Source organism: Abramis brama, assembly GCF_963993115.1.
Source record: "Abramis brama genome assembly, chromosome: 22".
Classification (NCBI taxonomy): domain Eukaryota; kingdom Metazoa; phylum Chordata; class Actinopteri; order Cypriniformes; family Leuciscidae; genus Abramis; species Abramis brama.
The window spans coordinates 19,856,914-19,881,249 of NC_139984.1; the positions used below are offsets into that span (position 1 = coordinate 19,856,914).

General features: G+C 37.1%; 2 protein-coding genes across 2 annotated transcripts in view; one reads left to right on the top strand and one right to left on the bottom strand.

Annotated features, from left to right (window-relative positions):
- lrp1ab (low density lipoprotein receptor-related protein 1Ab) overlaps positions 1-24,336 on the bottom strand; it is a 118,611-nt gene that overhangs the window by 28,035 nt on the left and 66,240 nt on the right. The window contains exons 18-42 of the mRNA XM_084099248.1: positions 24,183-24,299; positions 24,004-24,084; positions 23,747-23,914; positions 20,239-20,421; positions 18,893-19,090; positions 18,301-18,546; positions 17,463-17,660; positions 14,945-15,149; positions 14,672-14,836; positions 14,327-14,571; positions 13,861-13,992; positions 10,529-10,756; positions 9,247-9,421; positions 8,129-8,223; positions 7,880-8,029; positions 7,610-7,750; positions 6,651-6,776; positions 6,430-6,561; positions 6,201-6,335; positions 5,991-6,120; positions 5,750-5,876; positions 5,398-5,549; positions 4,777-4,901; positions 3,818-4,192; positions 170-359 (exon numbers count right to left, since the gene is read on the bottom strand). Coding sequence (XP_083955374.1) covers positions 170-359; positions 3,818-4,192; positions 4,777-4,901; positions 5,398-5,549; positions 5,750-5,876; positions 5,991-6,120; positions 6,201-6,335; positions 6,430-6,561; positions 6,651-6,776; positions 7,610-7,750; positions 7,880-8,029; positions 8,129-8,223; positions 9,247-9,421; positions 10,529-10,756; positions 13,861-13,992; positions 14,327-14,571; positions 14,672-14,836; positions 14,945-15,149; positions 17,463-17,660; positions 18,301-18,546; positions 18,893-19,090; positions 20,239-20,421; positions 23,747-23,914; positions 24,004-24,084; positions 24,183-24,299 — 4,219 coding nt within the window. The remainder of the gene's footprint in view (positions 1-169; positions 360-3,817; positions 4,193-4,776; positions 4,902-5,397; positions 5,550-5,749; positions 5,877-5,990; positions 6,121-6,200; positions 6,336-6,429; positions 6,562-6,650; positions 6,777-7,609; positions 7,751-7,879; positions 8,030-8,128; positions 8,224-9,246; positions 9,422-10,528; positions 10,757-13,860; positions 13,993-14,326; positions 14,572-14,671; positions 14,837-14,944; positions 15,150-17,462; positions 17,661-18,300; positions 18,547-18,892; positions 19,091-20,238; positions 20,422-23,746; positions 23,915-24,003; positions 24,085-24,182; positions 24,300-24,336) is intronic.
- On the top strand, positions 2,045-2,965 carry LOC311073717 (galanin receptor type 1; the record flags this gene model as incomplete). Its single annotated transcript, XM_084099657.1, has 1 exon — positions 2,045-2,965. One exon carries the CDS (start codon positions 2,045-2,047, stop codon positions 2,963-2,965), a length of 921 nt encoding a protein of 306 aa, XP_083955783.1.

Here is a 24,336-nt window from a genome sequence, read left to right on the forward strand (position 1 = left end):
ATTAATTACTTGAACTTTACTTTGGCAGTCAAAACGAATACGAATGTTTTTGGTATTTGGAAGGGTAATAGTTCATACTGCGTATACTTCAATACTCTTGGGATTCCTCACCAAGTAGAATGACTATAAAACATTGCATCATGGAAAATTTTATATACAAGGTTCGTACTCTTGACATTCATCCAGAACAAAGGCTCTGGGGTGGTCGTCCCCAGACATAGTGACTACGGTGTCTCTATCGAAAGCTCCAGTGCGACTCTGGTCCACAGTGTGCCGTGTGATGGTGGAGGTGGTGTAGCTGGTCCAGTAAAGTGTGTCCCAACCCCGGTGATAAGCCAAACCTTCAACTGACCCTACACCTGTTGAAAGAAATAAAGAGAAAAATTGATTTTTTATAAAGAGAATTCTGCTCTGACTGCTTGTTACTAATCCAAGAACAACTCAGTCTGTTTCTCTTAATTATAATTCAGTGCACACCTGTAGACACACTGTATTTAGTTTGAACAAACTGTTCATTGCAGCTCTACTACAGCTAAAAATGACACATAAAAAAGAGGCAATTGAACCACCTTCAAACATGTTTAGTATCATATATCCTTCAAAGAGTAAATGAATATGATTAACACACTGCAAGTCCAAAACATCTCTTTTAAAACTACTTATCCGGTCCCAGTGAACGGTTTAATCCTATGATACGTGTGCATGTTGGTTTCTGCGGGCTGTGAGATAGCCTTTGTTGCTGGCGCTTGTGTGTGTTTAGTGGCTTAGTGTCATCCGGTCATTTCATGGATGGGTGCCTGTGCATACAAGACCCCTCCCTTGGTGAATCTCTTTAACCACGGTGACTAGTTCTTCCACAAAGAGAGGACTGCTGGAAGAGTCTCGAACAACGCTGGGGTGAGAAGCAATGTGGTGCAATGTGTTTCAGTCAACGCCGTCGAAAGAGTCTCAATGAGTCAAAGTCACAGTGAATAATAGTCGCCCTCTACAGAATAAATGAGCTCACGAGGGGCTTGCAGCATCTATCTGCATCACACCAATGACTGCTTTATGACAGCAATTACTCCCCCCATAAAACAGGAAGGACACTCATCCAAGCTGTTTACTTTTGCTAAAAAAAACAACCAATAACGATCCTGTAAAACATATCAGACTTTAGGCCAAAGGAAGAATAACAAGATACGCAATAGCCACCGCCCACTTCTAAGTTAACAGGTGAGACGTCATCATCACAGAAATGATGATGTAAAAACAAAAGGCCAGTTAATCTGACAATCGATATCTTAGATGATGGATACCTGAACAACTACCCATCCTACTTCGAACTTGAAGGTCAGGAGGATATCACTTTAGGACAAACTGATAAGTCGTCGTCTTGCGTTCCTTGCAGACGAAGGTCAAAGTCCTGGAACAGCCAAGCTCAAGGAATTGGAATGAATCTGAAGTGTCATTTAATTGATCATAAGAGGGAAGTCGCAATGGGTACTTAGATTCAAGTTGAATCGACTGTTCGTAATTTGGCAGCCTTTGACAGTTGCAGAGAATCAGGTTTTGTAAGGTTGCCTGGTTTCACTCAATCAATACAAGCAAACAGCAATCATGGATGGCTGTAAGGTAAGCACCTTCCATAATCCCAAATAAAAGATGAAGTTTAATATTTAATAATATGAGATGAAGTGCTTTCATATTACAAATTATGAAATACAGATATAGAAATTCTCAACTTCCCAGGAAGATGCTAATGCTAAACATTAACAACCACCCCGGCGGAGACTTCCTTTATCTCTTGGAGTAAACACTCCAATGATGCTTTGCCATGTGAGGAAGTTATTAAGCCCTGAAGGAGCTAATTATTAGCCCAAAGCAGACGGCAATCTTCATCTTCAGTTTGAACGTATGCCATTCTACACTTCATTGTGATCAATTCATGTTGAAGTGTATATCAAGAGGATTAACAGGCGACAGTATGAATATTAGCCATGATTTTGGGAGTCTGAAGTGGGAATTGACACAGGTTTTAGCACCAATTCTGGACGCAATAGTCATGGTGATCGGGCTGGTAGGACACTCACTGGTTATCTACGTCCTGACCGGACGGAGGAGGAAGAATGGGCTCCAAACTCTTCAAGGGACAGATTCGTTACTTTTAGCCTTGAGCGCCTCGGATCTGCTGCAGCTCATTTGCCTGCCCTTCCACACTGCGGCTATAGCACTGGGCTACTGGCCCTTCAGCAGCATCCTGTGCAAAGTCATCAGTTTCTTGGGCGTGGCCTGTAACTCGGCGAGCGTATTCACTCTAGCTGCATTAGCGGTAACGCGCTACCTGATTGTGGTGCACCCTACCTGGACGTATCGTTTCATACTGCGCCGCTGGCTGTGGGTTTCTGTGATTCTTATGTGGCTTCTGGCTGTGGCTCTTGCAGCACCTCAGTTTGCTTTCCGGCAGTTGAAAACGATGCCTATCCTCTGCTTTGCCTTTCTGTCAGACCTCAGCCAGTTGGTCTACAGTGCTATTCTGTTCCTGATTGGCTTCGCTTTGCCCCTGATCATCATTATCATCATGTACACCAAACTCTACGGCTTCTTACAAAGGAAAAGACTGCAAAGTTGCGCACCGCAAATGGAGTGCTATCAGAACCGGGTGACAAAGACGTCGGTCCTGTTGGTTTTAGTCTTCACCATCTGCTGGTTGCCATCCTACGTCCTCATGTTCATGCTCATCGGTACCAATAGCAGCAATATACACGGACATCATCACGACTTCACCATTATCGCCCGGCTGCTAGCGAGCTCTTCGGTTGTAGCCAATCCGCTGCTATATGCTTTCATGTCAAACAAATTTCGGCGAGAGCTGCTGTCACTGGGACGGGTGTGCTGCAAAGGCTGCGGGTGCATTATGTGTCCAGGAAGTGCCACAGTGCAGCCCTTTAACCCTGTGGAGTTGAACCCCCCTCCACAACCCTGAGGATAAAGAACTGGACTATGCAGAAGCATTAAATGTGTTTATGCTATAAAAGGCATTATCAGTAATGGGACTAATGATGTACTGAGATAAAGATACTAAATATCAGGTATATGTTTGAACTACATTGATTTGTTATGCCAGAAATAGCCTTCTACCTGAATTACCTGGGAACACATCAATAATATTATCTAATAATGGGTCATTATGTGAAACTGTATAACCATCATTCTTTGTTGAGCAACATACTTTAGTTGACCTGAAACATCCAAGCCAGATGTTTAATAGATTTGAAACTATTGCTGAATGCATGCATGTTTACTTTCTTGACTGATTCATAAGATGGTTTATATCAGGAATAAACCGTTTACAACAGCAATGCAAACTTTGTATAGAGGTTCAAAATATCTTCCTTTGTGTTCAGCAGAAGAAAGAATTCATATAGGTTTGAAACAACTTGAGGGTAAGTAAATGATGACAGAATTATAATTTTGAAGTGAACTATTCCTTCAATTTGTGTACTACTTCACATTTTCAGGCTAAAATGAAATGCATTGAAAAAAAAAAAAACATTCAAAGATAAATAATAAAATAATAAAATAAAATAATAAAATAAATGTATGTACATGTACTACACTGGACTACTTGATTATTGCTTCTGATTGGTCATTCTCAATTATTTTCATGTGTCTATTTATATATATATATATATATATATATATATATATATATTTATTTATTTATTTATTTTTTTTTTTTTTTATAAAACAAAAATATTATGAAATATTATTACAATTTAATATACATGTTTTCTATTTTAAATATTGATAATAAATGAAAAGATTGGACACTTACTCTCCACTATGGTCTTGCGGTCGGAGCCGTCATCGCTGATCTGCTGAATGTTACCGAAGTGGATGTCGCTGAAGAAGATCCGATTGGCTCCCTTCCCACCGCCGCCTCTGTAGTCGAAGGTAAGAGCTATGACGTTCTTCATGTGTTCTGGGTCTTCGAAGGGTTTAATGGGAGCATTGAGGTTTGTTTCATCCGACAAGTGGATGCTCTTCAGTATTGTGCGCTCCGAGTAGAGGAGGTAGCCATCATAGTCCCTGCAGCTGTGGCCATCCTCTGCCAGCATGCCGTGTGCGCAGGCGCAGGTACGATTGCCGTTACCACGGAAAAGACACAGTTGTTCACAACCACCATTGTTCACCTTACAGACGTTGGTACCTGCAAAAGGTATTATGTTAATTTATGTATTAAATTAACAGTTACTATTGTTATAAGCTACAGAGAGATGTTAGTATAACTTTTCAGAGAAAATATAGCTTTTTATATACTGGGGTCTATGGAGGGCCTGGAAGGGTCTTTATGGCTGCTTGATTTAAAGAAATAAAATTCAATATCACAATATGGCTTAGTGCATGGTTCCTCAAATCCGGTTCTAGAGGGCCCTGCTGAGTTTAGTTCCAACCCTAATTGTGTTAAGTTCTTGTAAAGCGTAAACTCAAGTGTGAACAACCAAACTTAAAATAAAAAAAAGTTCCCCAAATTGTTCAATGCAAAAAGAATGGTTGGCACTCCAAAAATATATTTTTTATTCTTTTTATTTTGCACTCTCCAACAAAATTACTCCACTCATTATATTTCTTCATATTGCAATATATCGCAGAAAAAGAAAATATCATCAGTATATTGTAAATATACAATGTCAGGTTTTTCAAATATCGTGCAGCCCTGATTCTTAATGTTGAAAACCCCTGCTTTATAGTAATAAGTAGTTCTTGGGCATCCTTGTTTAGGAAAATACCCACCTTGCTGCCTAGCACGGTTGAAGACTTTAATGTCTTTGAGCTGCACACCAATGCCTGTTCTCAGATAGACCATATCTGTGGCATTGTCTTTGTTTCCTCTCTTAATGGAACCATTGGCATGGGTCCTATTGGAAACAGAAGAAGATAAAAAGCTGTAAAATACACTGCAAGAGTAAGGCATAATCATCTCTAAATTTAAATAAATCTGAAAGCTGAATAAATAAGCTTTCCATTGATGTATGGTTTGTTAGGATAGGACAATATTTGGCCGAGATACAATTATTTGAAAATCTGGAATCTGAGAATGCAAAAAAATCAAAACATTGAGAAAATCGCAATGTCCATTTATGTTCGCAAAAATAAATGTTTTATATATTTACGGTAGGAAATTTACAAAATATCTTCATGGAAAATGATCTTTACTTAATATCTTAATGATTTTTGGCATTAAAGAAAAATTGGTAATTTTGACCCATACAATGTATTATTGGCTATTGCCACAAATATACCCATGCGACTTGTGACTGGTTTTGTGATCCAGGGTCACTAAATAATATGAATGAAAGGGGTCAACTAAAAAAGGTAATAACAGACAATAGTAAAGGAAAACTGCGTTTTCACCTGTCACTCCAGTAGATGTAGTCCTCAAAGACAGAAACAGCAAACATGTCCATGTTGTTACTAGACAGCACCAGCTCACGGTTTTCTCCAGTCTCCAGATTTATGCGCTCAATTTTGTCTGTGCGGGCATCACACCAATACAGAAGGCCCTCCTACACATTATACAACATTAGTGATCCAGCACTCACCTTAGCGTTTTGGGTTAACAGCTTTTTTTATATAATATTAATCATAGTAATAACTACATGTCTTATAATAACAAAAAGTACATTCTGATTAGCAATTACATTTGGTACTAGAACCAACAACAAACTTGTCCTCGAAAAGATGCACAGTTTGTTTATGTACAAACCTGGTAATCAATGGAGATGCCATTGGGCCAGCTGATGCTGACATTGACAAGAACTAATCTCTCAGAACCGTCCAGACGAGACCTTTCGATACGTGGATACTGACCCCACTCCGTCCAGAACAGATACCTGTACACACAAATACCTGAGTCCAAAACCATTTCTTCCTTCAACACAAAGGAGAAAGTGCAAATACACCATTTTCTCATCATCTTTCCTAAACAAACAGACACATTTTCTCACCCTTTCTCTGGATGTACAGTAATGGCACGTGGTTTGTCCAGACCGTGAGAGATGACCACATAGCGGAAGGAGCCGTTGAGCCTGGCCACCTCGATCACATCAAAGCCTTGATCCGTCCAATAGATGTTGCCTATTCAAACAAAACAACATTAAGTGTTAGACACACTAATATATAATGTGTTTTAATTGTGTGTTTGCACATTTACACACCTGCGATCCAGTCGACGGTGATACCTTCCACACGTCCGATGCCATTGGTCACTATGTCCTCCCTCCAGGTCTGGTCTCTCTTGGCTCGACTAATAGTGCTCAGGCCCATGTCAACCCAGTATATGGTGTCATTGTCTACAGGGCACAATAAGCACAATACACCAACTTAGTTGCATTCAGGGCAATTTTCAGGCTGAATCTATGGACACAAAGACATCTGCGTACTCACCAGCATGGAAGTCAATGCCCACAGCAAGAGAGGTGCCCGACACCGGTACCAGGGCATCAGATTTATCTGATGGGTCCAGAGGAATGCCACGGATGCCCTCATGCACGGAGTAGAGCAAAAACGAGCCCATGCCTTTATACAAAAGTACAATACACACAATGTTAAAATGTGCTCATATGAAAGCAAATGGGTACATTAGTGATGCTTGTTTGAGATCTTGCCTTCACAGGACTGTTGGCCACTCTTCAGACTATATCCAGCAGTACACATGCATGCTCTTGTAGTTGGTGAAGTTGGCAAGCAAAGCTGAGAACAGTCACCATTGTTCTTACTGCAGAGGTTGGTACCTATAGTAGATATCAATCACATCCAAACTGTATCATTCTGTGATTAAAAGTATCACAGTATCTGTATTATTCATAATAACCATTAATAAAAATGTATTACTCTATTATAATTTTCTATTTTATTAAATATTTTGTCTCTCTTGTCATCTGCCAATTCAGGAATTCCCCTTTAATTAGCCTATGTGAACTATTTTAACATTTAATTGGATATTTTTTAAACTGAATATTTAGTCAGTTAAATAATGATTCAATTGTTATTATTAATAATAATATGTTTTATTATTTAATTGTTATTTATTTTAAATTATAATTAATTAATAGTTTAATTAAACACATTTTCCTTTTAAAATTTAGTAATTTTATAAAGAAGAATGTCTAATTTTCACCTCCACATGCATTTATGGGGACAAAGTCACATTTGCATTTTAGGGTCAAATAATTAATATAAATGTATATAATCTGAAGAATTCTTTAAAATGTAATAACATCTATGATCATATTAATATTTAATCTGTCTTACCATCTGACAATCCATGAATTCCTCTGATTATGTGTGCCATTTTAACATTTAATATTCTTCAAATCGAATATTTAGGTAAATTAAGTAACAACAAAACAACAACAAAATAATCATAATTATGATGAATTATTAAATATTTAAATATTGTTTTAATGAATGAATGAATGAATTAATTAATTAATTTATTTATTCTTTTTAAAAATGATTACATTTACAAAGACCAATTTCTCATTTCACTTCCATATTCATTTATGAGGACATAGTCACATGCATTTTAGGTTTACATAATCAATATAAATATGAAAACACACACCTTGATGCACAGTCTCATTATAAATCTTCATATACATCATGGGTGAGGTGTTATTTCGGAGAACCTTCCAGTTGCCTCCATCGCTCTTGTCACATGTACCGATCTGATCTGTGCCCTTATCGGCCCACCACAACTTATTTCCTACACATAAAAGAGGTCATTCTGTTATTCCACATTTAAGGTTTAATAATGCAGAGTGTGGAGCTCTAGATATACGCTCCTGAATATCAAGAATCCGTGTGGAGAAACAGGTTGATGGTGCTCTCTCACCCATGATGGCGAGGGCTGTAGCTTTGGTAAGTTTTCCTTTCACACCCTCAATGATCTCCAGTCCGGAGCCATCCAGCTTACAGCGGTTAATGGTGCTGTTCCCTGAGCTGATCCAGTACAACTGCTGCATGTCAAAGTCTATGGACAGACCTGTCACAGGAAGAAGTCAACGTGTAAAACATCATCTCCAACTGGCCTTCTTTTGGCTTTAGGCAAACAGAAGGTAAAGAATTAAGACAGGTCACTCACCCACTGGGCCTTTCTGATTGGAGAAAAGCAATGTGTGGTTGGTGCCGTCCATGTTGGCCATGCTGATGTTGTCCCCATCGAGCCAGTAGAGCTTTCTGTAATGAAACAATAAGCAAAGCATAAGACCAATGGTAGCTGACATAAAGTAGATATCAATCAAGTAGATATCAGCAAATGATTTGCAACAGTGTTATTTTAGTACTATTTTGATAGTGTAGTTTATATTAAGAATGAGCTTTTTATATATATTTTCAGCTTTCATTTTAATTTAATTTAATTTTTTTTTTTTTTTTTTATAAGTGTTTATAAGTTTTAATAATTTTGTTATGCTTTTGTCATTTGAAAATATTTTTATACAGCTTTAATATATTTTTATTACAGTTTTCCTGTTTTCCTATTCATTTCAGCTAGTTGCCAAGGTACAGTATGTAAGTTTTACATCTAATATTTACATTTTATTTCAGCTTTATTTCAATTAAAAAAAAAATTTCAATAGCTTTGGTTTTAGTTAAAAATAGCAATACTTATTTCCAAAAAGCACCATGTTGTTAAACATTTGTTGAGGTTCTGTTATTTGAGATTTTGCACATAAAAAGGCATTATGACACTTTATTTTGGATTGGTTTAAAAATAAACGCCTGGGAAGTGTCTTCAACAGAATGCTCCAAAACACTGTGATTTACTGCCAGTGACAGAAGAAATAAACAGTAATTTATCAAAAAAATATTGTAGAGGGAAAAACATATCACCAAATGAAAAGGAAAAAAAAACAGTTGAGTGACTTGTATTGTCTGCAAGGACAAGCTCATTATCTTTATTGGAAAGTGGCACTGCAACAAGTACATCTGGTTCACATTAACCACACAGCAACAGATTGAGAAGTGCAACATGAGGGCAGCCATATTGTCCGACCTAAAGCTCACACTAATGAGCAACGTCTGCATTTCTCATCTACAGCCTTTAAAATCTATGCCAGAAGCATACTGGCACAACATCTGCTCCTCTCCAAATGTGGCCTACTAAACAACCTGAAAGAGACTGAAGACACTTAAATGACAGTAAAACTCAAATGCTAAGCCTACACTAGCAATTGTGCATGTGTGCGTTCTTGTACTTACCCCAGGATAGGATGTAGCACCAAAGAGTGAGGCTTGTCCAGCCCATGGATTACAGCATTCTTAAAGGACCCGTCCAGCCGTGCAACATTGATCTGCTTCTTATTCGTATCGTAGCTGGTCCAGAAGAGGTTTCTGGAGACCCAGTCTACAGCTAGACCCTGAGCATTAGGGAGGTCTAGAGGAAAAAGGGAAGAAATTTTGAAAATGATTAGGATTGGAAACTGATCACACAGGTTGAAATACAAAGCAAAAATAGCAAAAATAAATGTGTATTTGACTTGCTTTCTTTCCTCCAAAAGACATTTAATGTGAATAAAAGTCACTGAAGTCATTTACTTTAAAGAAAGATACACTACTGTTCAAAAGTTTGTGGTTTGCAAGTGTTTTTAATGTTTTTGAAAGAAGCCTCTTATGCTCACCAACATCAAAAGAACAGCATTTATTTAAAACTGAAATCTTTTGTAACGTTATAAATGTTTTTACTGTGATGTTTAAGCAATTTAAAGGGATAGTTCACCCAAAAATAAAAAAATTCTGTCATAATTTACTCACAATCAAGTTGTTTTAAACCTCTGAGTTTCTTGGTTGTTTGGTAAGTAAATACTTTAGTAAGTTTATTTGTTCTGTTGAACACAAAAGATGATAATTTGAAGAATGTGGGTTACCAAACAGTTTCTGACAGTTGATGATCCCCCATTGACTTCCATAGTATGAAAAGTAATGCAAGTCAATGGGGGATCATCAACTGTTTGGTTACCCATATTCTTCAAAATAGTTCATTTTATGTTCAACAGAACAAAGAAACTTACTAAATTATTTATTACTTTCAAAAAATGTAGGCTACTACTGATGCCAAACCTTTGAACACTAGTGTATATACGGTAGTTCACCAAAAATGTCAGTAGGTTATAATCACTGTTTATTATGTTTTAATTATGTTATAAAAGATCAAATAGATACCCTATTCAAAATGAAGACGAAAAATATTTGGACAATTTCAAACTTAATCGACCATGAACATAACAGTTATAGTGATTTTAAGGGAAACTGTCTTCTGAGAAAATGACTAAAAATGACCAGGAGATCAGATGTTTAAATGTAATTGGAAAAGTTGGGGAAAAAAGTAAGTTAGATCTCTTTTATAGTATTATTTGTTTGAAGATGTCTATCAGTTTGATTTTTTGCTTTCTGAAGCAATAAAATATCTCCATTTGTTCAAATACTTTTTAGGGCCAATGTATATTTCAAATAATAGATATTGAAGCTCAAACTATTATCTCACCAGCTGACACAACAGTCTCAACACCAGTCCCATTAATGAAGGCTCTTTTGATCGTTTGAGTGCGGACATCAGACCAGTAGATGCGGAGCTCCAGAGCATCATAATCCACCACTGTAACATTGTCGATGTCGGGCACAGTGAAAGAGATGATGTAGTTGTAATAAGGATTATCAATGTCCACCCCTCTGATTTCAATCTGACGAGCGTACAACAGGAACTGACGGTTCTCTGCAAAGTAAAATCAGAAGTGTCAGTGTCACTAGAAATATAATATTATTTCAGTTTTTCCCCATCATCCTTTGGCTAGCTTTACATTATATGACCACGTTCTTATTCATTCAAATGCTTTTAAACCACAGAAAACCAATTCAGACAGTGCCTGAATGGAAAAAACCACACACAATTATGCCAAAATGCTCACCCTTCAAGCACAAGCACAGTCTTAAATGAGTTAAATGAAGTCTTAAATGAACGTAAAGATTGGAGAGAAATAATAAGGATTAATCTATATTTAATTTATTATTTATGCAGTGAAGACTGATAACTTTATTCAATTTCTGTATATATCCGACCTGTTAGACCTACCTAAAAATCTGAAATCATCGTTTACAAAGTTACATGGGACAAAAACAATGAACACTTTTTGTGCATTTTGACAGGGCAAGTAAAAAAAATGAAGGGCACATGTAAATGTGACATTTATTATAATGGGTTTATGTGTTATGGGGTTATGGTTTAAGATTGTTTTAAGTTACCTTAAATTAATAAGTTGTAATGCTGAATAACTAATTAATGACTAAAAAAAAAAAAAAAAAAAAAAATCTATTTCATAGAGACGTCACATCAGTAGCAGCATTGGTAATCTGTGATACTGGCCTTTTTTCATAAAAAGATGCCATTCCATTTTTTTTTTTAAATAGACTACTGTCTTTGTTGTTTTTACATTAATTTGGAGATTTAATGTCAAATTATATAATATAAAAAAATACAAAAAACTTTATTGTTAGGAGCGATTAATCGAGATTAATGACAGAAAAATCTAACACTAATATATGTATGTGTATGTATATATGTATGTGTAGTATATGCTATTGTAGTCATTTATATATTTATATATATATATATATATATATATATATATATATATATATATATATATATATATATATATATATTTATATTTATATATATATATATATATATATATATATATATATATATATATATATATTTATATATATATATATATAAAAAACTGTTAAAGTAAAAAATGTACAGTAGTAGCAAAGACTACAGTTTAGTCTGAAATACTGATGTGCACTCGCCATAGCGATTAGCCTGAACAGAGAGAGCGGCTCCTACTCCTGTGTTTGCCACTATCTAATGTCAATGGTAATTCATCACTGAACCTACAGGTCCTCTACTCCAATCACTCTGCTCTCCATAAGCCATTATTGGAAGCTGCGCTGCTGAATACTAAACACTGATCCTACATCTGGGCGACAGGGTGCACTGTTGTTTTCTTGACTGTTAAACGAGATTTACAGCCCACACAAGACTACTGACATACTCAGAGCCAGACCTAGCGGATCTAGCGCCAACGCGAATGGAATCTAAAAGAAAGGTCTCATGCTGTTATGCAATTCATGCACTCACAGAAAAAAAGGTACAAAAGCTGTTACTGGGGTGGTACCCTGTACCTAAAGAGAGCATATTAGCACCTTAATGGTACATAGTAGAACCTTTTAAAATGGTACTAACATCACAGTGACAACTTTTGTACCATTTTTTTCTGAGTGTATACAATTTGCCCTAAAGTGTGAGAGATAAGAATGCATTTAAAATCACAATAAACAAAAAAAAGTAAGCAAGTATGATTGCTTTGCGTTTTCTAATTGCATATACATGCATGCTTTTAGTCACAGCTTTTTAAACTCTTCAATTGAAGAAAAATGCAGATTCCACAAGATTATATTCCATAAGACTGAAGCTGCCACAACAGTTTAAATGCATTAACTTGAAAGTGAAGTTATAATGAAATGCTATTGAATTTCTCTAGATGCAAACACAAACTGTACAAGGGGGTAAGGAGGTTTGTGGAGTTGCAATTTTGCTTATAGCTCACTCAAATTGGATTGAGATTTAGGCTACATTCCAAATAGTTTACCATTACTGCAGTACATGTTTGTATGTACTATGTAGAATACCTGGGCGACCTACACTAGATTACTGCATGGACTACTGTATCACACAATGCAATGCATTCAACCTTCCATTTCCAGTCAGATGGATTAAAATGGAAATAATATCAGTAGCAAACTGAACAGCTATATTTAAAACATTTGATAGATAAAATGTAGTGAGGTGACAATGACTGTGTTCGAAATCGCTCCCTATACCCTTAAATAGGGCATATTTGAAGGGACAGCCATTCGTAGTGGTGTGCGAAACCATAGTGGACGTTATCGAGTGCACTCATTCAATCCCAAAATGCACCGCAATAACGAGCATACAACTGATGTACGCTCAACCATATCATTGAATATATATATATACACAAACACACACACATCTATGCGCTCAGCAGCTAGAGAATACCCATAATGCACTGTTAGAGTCGCGCATCGAATGAATTCCTGTGTCTGACCAGAGGATGCCACCTGCAGCTGAATCATCCACCCATCCACTTTCCAAACCACTGGTCCAGAGTAATATCATACAGGTATAACAGGAATATATATATATATATATATATATATATATATATATATATATATATATATATATACACACAGGAATATATATTCCTTTTAAATTGATTATTAATTGTTATACGTGCTAGTAGTTTCCATGACAGAGTTCAAAATAAATCTTTTTAGTACTACTAGAGCTGCCAGTTTGCCAAATTTTAAATGATTATTAAACAGCAAGCACAAACTATGCAAAAGCGGCAGCCCTTCTGGCACACTAAGTGTCTGAATTCGCTCACTCATTTTCATTCACTCCGTCAAGTGAACTATATAAGTGGACTAATGTAGGGAATAGTAAATGAGGGTATAGGGGACGATTATGAACACAGCCTATGATTTCTGTTTGAAATGTTTATCATGGAATAATACCTACTATTATTTATAGTACAGGGTATATTAATTAATTATATTGTTCCTGTAGCTTAAACAATAGAGCACGTTGCCTGCAATGCCAAGGTCATGGATAAAGTAAAATACTGTGCAGTATTCAGTAACTAGTAAAACAGTATTCCATTCAGAACTTGCTAATAAATAAAACATGAGATTTGATTGGATCTAAGGGCTGAGAGAGGTGGAGCCTACCGTAGCAGGTGTGCTTGTCTGCTTTGAGCTTCATGAGATGTGGACAGGCACAGGAGAAGGTTTGGTTGTAGTTGATGAGACACAGGTGAGAACACGGCCCCATCCCGTCATTCGCCGCACACGGGTTTGGAGCTGTAAAGGAGGAAGAAAATGTTCACCAGTGTTATTTTAGTTGTTTTTATATACTATTATAGTAGTCATTGATAGTTTGAATAAGCTTTTATTTTTGATTTCAGTTTTCATTTTAATTTTAGTTTAAGTTTTAGTCATTTTGTTTTTTGTCACTTTTATTTTGCTTTAATTTATTTAAGTTTTAGTCATTTTAGCTTTATTTAAGTTAACGAAAATGATTTTTAATAGTTTTAGCTAACAGAAACAACACTGATGTTACTAAAAGCAACAAAACATACGCAAATGCAGTGGAATTTTTTTTTTTTTTTTTTTTTGAAATCATGCTGGTTCTCACCCTGAGGTTGTCTAGATGGATGAAACACTTGAAGGTCAAACGGCTGAGTGTTTGTTCTCTGGACGACTGTCACATTGTGTCCCGTCCATTTGTTGGCCTTAGCCAGAGTGTTGGTCCGCCAATCCGTCCAGTAGACCTCTCCTCCATACATGGTGACTGCGAAGGGGTGTGACAAGTGTTCATGACCCCGGAGCACCTCGATCAGGCCGGAACCGTCATAAGCCGCAGAGTAAATGGCATCGGATCTAAAGATACATTTTTATTTTTAGAAGATCAAGGACACCAACTGTGGATACTTTAGCATTTTCTGTTACTTGGCTTTTAGTGCCAATTGTATGTGCATACCTGGCATCAATCCAAAGGATACGGCGCTCTAGGTAGTCCACAGTGAGACCGTTGGGCCAGCCACCATTCCCAGTCTCTTTGTGGATGGTGCGACGGCCCTCCCCACTCATAGACGCAGCCTCTATCCTGGGGGAGCTGGCATCCCAGTCAGTCCAGAACAGAATACTGGGGGAGGAAAAAGCAAAAAAAAGAGAGACATCACTTGTAACGACCTAATTCTGTCATTCAGAACACTGAAAAATAACAGCACTGTCAAAGTATAATGTGTTTTACCCATCTCTTGGATCAAGCGCAATCGCACGCGGATGCTCCACCTCTCCAGCAAGCAGAGTTGTACGCATGGTACCATCCAGCTTGGCCACCTCAATCTGATCCAGGTTACTTTCCACCCAGTAGATGTTTCCTGCAATCCAGTCAACAGCCAGTCCCTCTGGAGTGGCCAAACCATACTGGATCACCACCTCAAAACTTGTGAGAGCTGAAACACAAAGACATGGAGATGTTAAACCTTGAAATAAAATGTTTAAGATATTGAAAAACATACCAAGAGAAGATGAAAAATAAATTGTGGAACCGACATAATAATTCTGACCAATACCGATAAGCTGTTAATAGTTTGAATAATATGAGATAACCTCTAAATTGCAAACATTTTATAATAAAAATGTAAATGCTATACTATTTTTTTTAAATTATAATACAATTATAAACCAATAAAAAATTTAAATAAATACTTTTAAACACTACAAATGAAATTAGTCATCATTACAACATTTGAATGTAAAGTATCAAACACTGGTATTCATTTTGAGATTTGTTAAAGATTACATTTAACAGTGTTATTAAAGAGAAACTTTAAGTTAACATTAGATGATGGCATATAATGGAACATTAGAATACATGGAACAACATGGAAATGAGAATACACAATTACTTACCAAATATAAACCAATACTAATAAACAACTCTAATAATAATAATAATAATCTAGCCAATAATTAATACAGTGCTGCTATATTGTGCATCCCTAAAGAAATATTTAAGATCCTGCACTATTTCTAGGTCACTAATCAAATAAGAAAACTTGTTACATTGGTCACGTGACTTAAGATGCTCTTTAGATAATTTCAAGAACATGATCATGTTTTACACAAACTTCATGCAGCTTGAGTGCAGTTGTAAGCAAAAGAGAGACAAACCAAAAACTAATGCATTCATGTGTTCAACTTTTCACTCAAATGATGCATACAATGCATTTTATAATGAAAAGTTTGTATTAAAAGAGGGGGGGAGCGTAGTATAAGCATTTGCCAATGGTCTCAGACTGTGTATTGGCTGAGAAATCGCTTGATTGCTTCCAGGCTGAAAGCTATATAAGTCAATGCTGCAATAAATATTCTCTCACTTTGAGCTACAGCCATGTGGAAGACAAAAAAACATTTCCAATTAAGACAAGCCGTTCTCTGATCTGTGAGAGACTCTCATACAGAGCAGTAATTAAAGGTCTAGAACAGCTCTCTGTTGGGCAGGAGACAGAGAAGCCTCTCCGGTGGGGGTTGAGAAACAACACTTTGTTACTTTGTTTCAGCGTTGGCAGCCACATTGGTCATATTTTTACTCTGTCAAAAACGCCAGCAGGGATCCAAAGGCTTGGACAGTGTATTGTATCGCTGGAAAGAGCTGTTTAGAGAGGGAGGGAGGTGTGTGTGCGCGTGTTTGAAGCAACATGGTGCTTCTGACACTTTACTTTTACTCTGCCTGTAGTCACGCAATGTAGGAATGAGTCAAATGGGTAAAGACAGAGGCGTCCAAATTCCTATGCTACCATCACACGTAGACGCTGTGGTTTTGTGAATTACTGACTAAGTTGGTATGCTGAAAAGAACAGGACAGTGTGGGAAAACACACAGCAAGACAACAAAGTCAACTCAGAACTTTAAACAAGTGTGTAAAACAAGAGAATGTGATTGAAGTTCCTTTTTCCCTAAAGCCATTAACTAATAAAGTTTTCCAACTAAAAATAAATGTTTGTGTTTATATGATCGGCGTATACGACAGCGTGTTCCAGGTCCTGCCAATATCCAGCAACTTTGCACAGCCATTGAAGAGGAGTGGACCAACATTCCACAGGCCACAATCAACAACCTTTTTTTTTCTTTTTTCAGGGAGGGTCCCCTATACAGTAAAACTCCCCATTTTAGAGTGGCCTTTTATTGTGGCCAGCCTAAGGCACACCTGTGCAATAATCATACTGTCTAATCAGCATCTTGATATGCCACACCTGTGAGGTGGATGGATTATCTCGGCAAAGGAGAAGTGCTCACTAACACAGATTTGTGAACAATATTTGAGAGAAATAGGCCTTTTGTGTACATAGAAAAAGTCTTAGATCTTTGAGTTCAGCTCATGAAAAATGGGGCAAAAACAAAAGTGTTGCGTTTATAATTTTGTTCAGTATATATATATATATATATATATATAAATTATACATATACTATATAAATATATAACTATACTTAATATTCCAAATATAAATGTTCCATATGTAATATAAATTATTTACAGAATATTAAAACTATAATGGAGACTACTGCTATGTACTTCAAATCTTCTGGGTTAAATACAGTTTAAGCTGTTAATAGCATCTGTAGGACTCTTATTGTTTCCTCTTCTAATCAACAGCGTGTAAGTGTAAGCTGTATTTAACCAGGAATAAACAAATTCTTAACAACAAAAAACATTTACTAAGGAACAACCACTCCTCAAAGACATTTGTAGGACATTCATTTACCTCCGCTTTCCGACAGCTTTCCCCGATAGATCTTGTCTTCCACCACATCCGTCCAGTAAAGGGAACTCTGGTTGAGGTGAAAGTCCAGGGCAATGGTGTTACGCAGGCCAGGCACCAGCACGCTGAACTCGCCCTTGTACAAATCAATCCGACGGATCTCATGCCGGTTGGAGAAGATGATGTAGGGCTTGAATGGATCTAAAGAACATGAACACGGCACATTAGGACATCACACATCTAATCTTTTATTTTGGTTTTACTATAAAAGGGTTCATTAGTTAACATTAGTTAACTACCTTAGTTAACATGAACTAAGAATGAACAATACTTCTTCAGCATTTATTAATCTTAGTTAATGTTAATTTCAAAGATTGTATTTGTTAACATTAGTTAATGCACTGTGAATTAACATGAACAATTAACAGCTGTATTTTTATTAAATAACATTAATAAAGATTAATAAATACTGTAACAAATGTATTGCTCATTGTTAATTCATGTTAGTTAATACATTAACTAATGTTAACTAATGAACCTTATTGTGTTACCGCCTTTTTATATTAATATAACTTAATATTTATAAAAATGACAAACATAATTAAGAAAAGAAATGTTGGAGCTGAATTTCCAGTAAAAACAAATTATATAAAAATGACTGTACTGTGACTACACTAAAATGCCTGTTTAATTCATAATGCCCTATATATTATATACACCAGTGTATTGTACATCTCATACAAAGATGTCATTCTTTTATTCAGTCAATTCTAGAGGTCAAGTAAAAAATATTTTCCAGATATCTTTTTTTGTCATCATCTCCATCCTGTCTCTCCCTCACCAGTGCTCTTGCAGCTCTCGCTGTCTGGCCCGAGCGCCCAGCCCTCGTAGCAGGCACACTTAACAGTGGCCTTCTCTTGCACGCAGCGCTGGCTGCACTTCAGATGCTTGGCGCAGAAGCTCTGGATCTGGCAGGTCTTGTTGTCAGTACCCAGCTCCATGCCAGCTGGGCAGGAGCACAGGATGCCCTCACCAGGAGCGATGGTACAGTTGTGGCTGCAGCCGCCATTATCCATGGTACAAAGATCTACAACAAATAGAGGTGAGAAAGAGAAAGAAGTGAGTGAGATTGAAAGGGTGTTTGTGAGTAACTCATAACATAAATGTTAAAAAACATAAACAATGAGTTGAAGAGACAACTTTTATAGTGCTTTTTTGTCCTTTTTGGAATCTGGTCACTATAGATTGTCACTGTAGATATCTGTAGAAACTATAGAAATCTACCATCTAACATTATAATGTCACTTTTGAACAACTTAATGCGTCCTTGCTAAAAAGAAATATTAATTTCTTTTAAAAGTCTAAAATGACAAGAGGTTGAGCTAAAATCCCTTTAACTTGAGTATATTTGTGTTTGTGTGCATGTGCATTACTGCAAAGCTTCTCGTCCGAGCCATCAGGGCAGTCGTCCTTGCCGTCGCACAGTTTCTCAGGAGGTAAGCAGATAGAGTCATTGCTGGCACAAACATGGTGGGAGAGCTTGCACTCAAGAGCCTCACAGTTTTCTTCATCCGAGTTATCCTCGCAATCGCTGTCCCTGTCGCACACCCAGGCCTTACTGATACAGCGGGCTAAAAACACACAAAGAAAAGAAGCCCAAAAGTCAGAGATCACTTGCAAAAATGCTTCTATTTAGCATTTTATTCATTTCAAATTTAATAAAAGAAATTTCTTCACAAACTATATTATCAGCATAGCAATATTCCATGTTGATGGTAACGCATGACAAATACTTTTTTCAAGAAACGAGTAAAGTAACGCATTACCTTTTAATTTACTTTTGTAAATAAGTAACGCAAATGACTTTGTTTTCCTATTTATTGATTGCCACATCTCCTGTCCCCATGTTGAGAGAAATCGTGAGTAAGCGCAGAGACGCTGTGTGTACATGATGGATACTGTAGTTCTAGGCTAAATGTAAGCATTCATCTCACTGGCACAAAAACAGATTCATATTTGATGAACTCCTCAAAATGAATAATAACAGTGAAATGCAAACATGAATATGTTAAATATAACAAATATACTTTATGTATTTAATCTCACTTCGATGACACAATTCAACCATACCAATAAGCAATAATGACTTCAGATAAACATCACATTTGTGTTTCTTTTTTGTTGTTGTTTTTATTGCTGAAGAGTGTTGAACTTTCTACTCCTGTATCCAGACTTTCCATTTGCATTGAGCATTGAGTGCATTATTAATTTAACTTTTGGTGTGAAAAGGCCTTTACATTTGCCAAAAATATAACTTATAACTGCTTTTTTTATTTATGAAAAAAACAAAAACAAGCAAGCCTAGCCCAAATGAGAAAAAGTAACAAAAGTAATGCATTACTTTCCATAAAAAGTAACTAAGTAATGCAACTAGCTTTTTAGGGAGTAAAGCAATATTGTAACGCATTACTATTAAAAGTAACTTTGCCCAACACTGGCAACATTGCTGGTCAGGTATTTATAACTTGAGGGGAAGGGCAGGATGTGCAAGCAATAATTATGGTTTATTTCCTATAAGAGAAAACAGTAAATGTGCAATCATTTTTAGGAGTACAATAGCATATAAATGGCGTTCAAGCTAACACAGATAGACTAAAGTGACAAAACCTTTGATTTTGGGTCTTTAAGGAGTGCTGTTTTGATTTATCATGACTCAATCCCGCTGTCACAGTTACCAACACATGTTTGATACATTCAGAATGGCCAAGCCTGTACTAACCCGAGTCCTTGCAGGCGAACTTGACGGCAGGGTCACACATATGTGTGACGCCCTCGCAGTTCTTCTCATCGCTGAGGTCCATGCAGTCCGTGTCTCCATCACAGCGCCATCGCATGGGAATACACAGACCGTCCATTCTGCACTGGAACTCATCTGTGTGGCAACCGCCGGGCGGTCGCGTGGCTGGAGAGAAAGACAGAAAATGAACACGCAATTACAACGCAGCCGTGAAAATATTCATAAAAAGGCACGGATACAGATCCTATTATTTGACGTGATGAGAGCTCGACTTTCTGACATAAAAAATCAGTTCCCAGGGATGGAGACTGTAACCAGCGCGAGGCACAACCACAATGAACTCTGAACCAAAGCAAACTTTCTCACGAACAGCGGTCCAGGCCTGGCACTGTGACGGCCATCATTAGGCATCGGACATAAAGGCTTTCCCTCACGACAAAGGTTAGCGTTTGGCAGAGTCCGGAGAGAGGAGGAAGCGGAAAACCAGACCTTGTCTGTAAACAGAGTGAAGTGTGTCCTAGAACAGGGATCTGCTGGGGTGAACTGACCCGAATGACATCATACTGCTCAAGTTGCACACACACTCTCAGACAAACACACACACACTTTCTCTCTCACACACTCCCGCACACTCACACACGTGCACACTCACACACTTACCTACACTCACTACTCAATACTGAAATCTGACTGTAATATTACAATTCTCAATGTCAATTTCCATAATTTAGCAAAAATATATATGCTAGTTAACAAACTCCACTGTTAAATATAAATTTTGACAAACTAAAATACAAGCATGTAGCCTTCAAATTTTTTAAAACAAATTACATTTCTATTTTTTGACAAATTCAAAAAACAAAAGTATATAAAAGTCCTCAAATATACTCAGTTACATAGTGCTAAAAACATTTTATGTAGTAATAAGAAAATTAATAAATTCCAATATTTAGCAAATACTTTCACTAAAAATAAATATGCTACTTAACACAATGCTCTACTTTTTTAATGTTAACATAAATATCAACTTGAATATTAAACTTGAATTAAGATTTCAATACTGCAGAAAAACGTTTGCATTGACTTGGTACTGAAGTATCGTTACTTTAAATGTCCCTACTCCAAAATGTAGCAAACTCAAAGACATTTTATACACAACTCTCCTCCACAACTCCCTAGCATGCCCTCTTACAGTTCTAAATCCTTACACAGGCACAAACACACTGCCAGGCTCCCACAAGGCCCAGTACTCTCATTAGGCCTCTGGCTTGGTTCTGCTGCATTGATTCTGTGAGTCTATTAAGCAAAAAGCCACAGGGATTAGAGAAGCGAAGGACAGAGCCTAGTCCCCGAAAACAGAACCTTACCCTCTTATTCCTGTTCCATTCAGGGCCCAATTAACAGCTATGAAGACACATGAATGGAACATGTGAAGAGGGATAGAAAAGGAGAGAGGGATGTACAAAAATGCACATGTGAGTGGATAGTCCAGCGGCTCGTGCGTCAAGCGTCCTGGCACATCTGTGCTAGTATAATCCCACAAGACAGCAGCTCTCAGAGCAGTCATTAACACTGCTCTCCAGTGGGACTCCCTGCACTCCTCTCAGACATTCTTCAAGATTTTGTGGTTTACGCGTTTCACCATAAGGCACAAAAAAAGAAAAAGATGACAGTCCAGTTTATGAAATTGTGATTTACTCCTGTTAATGAAGAGCTCAGCTGCATTAGTCATTGTGGTTTCGCTCAAAATCTAGAGACACTTCAGAAGGTGTACACACCTAAACAAGGCCGCATTAATGCACGGGCTTACCTGGGCTGAAGCCCAGGGGCCTCCCAAGTTCAGGGGCCTCCCATGTTCAGGTTCATGATGAGCTGAAAAGGTCATATTGTTTTAACTTGTCAGATTTTGTCGCTGTATGTCGCTAGTCGCTTGTGGACGTTGCTGTCGCTATAATGTTATTGTTATGGTGCGTTCACACCAAACGCGAATAGAGCGTCTGGCGCGAGTGATTTCAATGTTAAGTCAATGTAAAGACGCGTTTACGCGCGTCTAGAGGTCCCGCGGCGCGAATGAGGCGGACGGTGCGTGTCCACTACAGCGGCAAAAGTCCGCTCAGTGCCGCTGGCAACGCTGTAACGTCTCCGTCTCCGCTTTGGGGTGTGTCTGTTGCGAGTGTGTTTAATCTAAGTTTTTTTCAACGTATAATCAGCAGCGATGCACGCGATTACATTTAGAAATAGACAAGCTTGTTTCCAAATGCACCAAGCAATGATCCTTTCAATTTTATAAACTTTTACAAACCGAGCCAATATAATCACAATGAACACATCCAAAATAAAATCTTTAACGTATATAACAACTGCAAAGCGTCTAATTTGTAAACAAAATGATTTACGCACTAAATCCAGCATAAACTCACTGAGACTGTCGACAGTTTCTTTTCCATGCATCATTTTATTATATCCATGTTTGTGATTAGTTACATATAAAACAGTGAAATCGCCCTCGAACTCTTCTGTCTCCTGCACTCGAGACGGTGACGGGAGCTGAGCTCCACTGAAAGGCTTCTTTCCTATTGGTTGTCGCTCGCGAAAATCGCTTCTCATTTTATAAAGTTGAAATTTAGTTGCTGTGTGTGGTTGTTAAATAAAGTGTCTTGTGTTTATGTGCTCAGTGATATGTTAATAACAATATTAAAATTGAAAACAATATTAAAAAACTCACTGTTGTAGGTCTCGAAAGAAATTAATGCATTCTGTGATGTAGATTTCCTAGATATTACACTTTTTTAAAATGAGACTCTATAAATCGAGGGGATGGGGGGCCTACAAAACCTCTCAGCCCCAGGGCCTAACATTAGGTTAAGGCGGCTCTGCACCTAAAATAGCTTCAGAGAATAAACTGTGACAGTTTACATAATACAAACAGGGTAAAAAAAATAGAACTGGCACTACTAAAAATATATATTTTTTTCTTTTAAACAAATGATCAGTGAAAGAAAGTGATGAAAATATTGATCAGCCAACCTCAGAAAACTAAACATATGAACAATTATTTTCCATTATTTTCAATGGGGTTTACAACATATAATAAAAAGTATACACTTTTTAAACAATTCATAAAATAAAAAAATTAAACAAAATATAAAATAAAGTATAAGCAATTATAATAAGCAATTATGTTTAATGTTGGAAAATAAAATAAGTTTGTTTATTTGTTTAATTATTTTGTTATTCATTTTAAAATATTAATAAATTGTTTAGTTTTTTATTACATTTTTACACTATTTTTATTTTTAAATATCTAAAATGAAATGAAATCAATAAATAAGACAAAATAAAACAAATAAATAAAAAGTGGGGATTCAGCAGGTATGAGCTAGTTTAGGATCAGATTTCTGTTCGTCGCATTTTCCAAAAACTGAAGAAAACTATATGTGTGGAATTAGACTTCATTGACTTTAACAAAATGATACTTGTCCAAACTCACCCTGATTGGTACAATTGGCATGAGTCTCATCGCTGTAATCTCCACAGTCGTTGTCTCCGTCGCAGGTCCAGTACTCTGGAATACAGCGGCCGCTGTTGCATTTAAACTGCACACTAGAGCACGAGTGACTGCAACCGGCTTCATCACTGTTATCCCCGCAATCATTATCTGAGTACACACACACATTAAGGTGGTTATTGGACATAGTTAGCCAATGTATGATGCTGGCAATTTTGTGGATGGCATTAGAAACTCACCATTATCACAACGCCAGTTGACATTGATACAACGTCCATTGGCACAAGTGAACTGAGTGAGTGGGAAACAGGTAGGATATGCTAGAGAGAAAACCGTGAGGAGAACAGGAAAACGGTTACCATTCTAAAATGTCAGTATGGCATGATGAAAAAAGGAAAAGAGGCTCAAATTTAGTTACCACAAGATGCTGGTTCATCTGAGCGATCTCCACAATCATCATCCAGGTCACATGTCCAGGAGACAGGGATACAACGGCCACTGGCACATGGGTACTGATTAGAAGGACAAGTGCGTGCTGGGAGGGAAAATAAAACCGGATTAATTCACAAAGC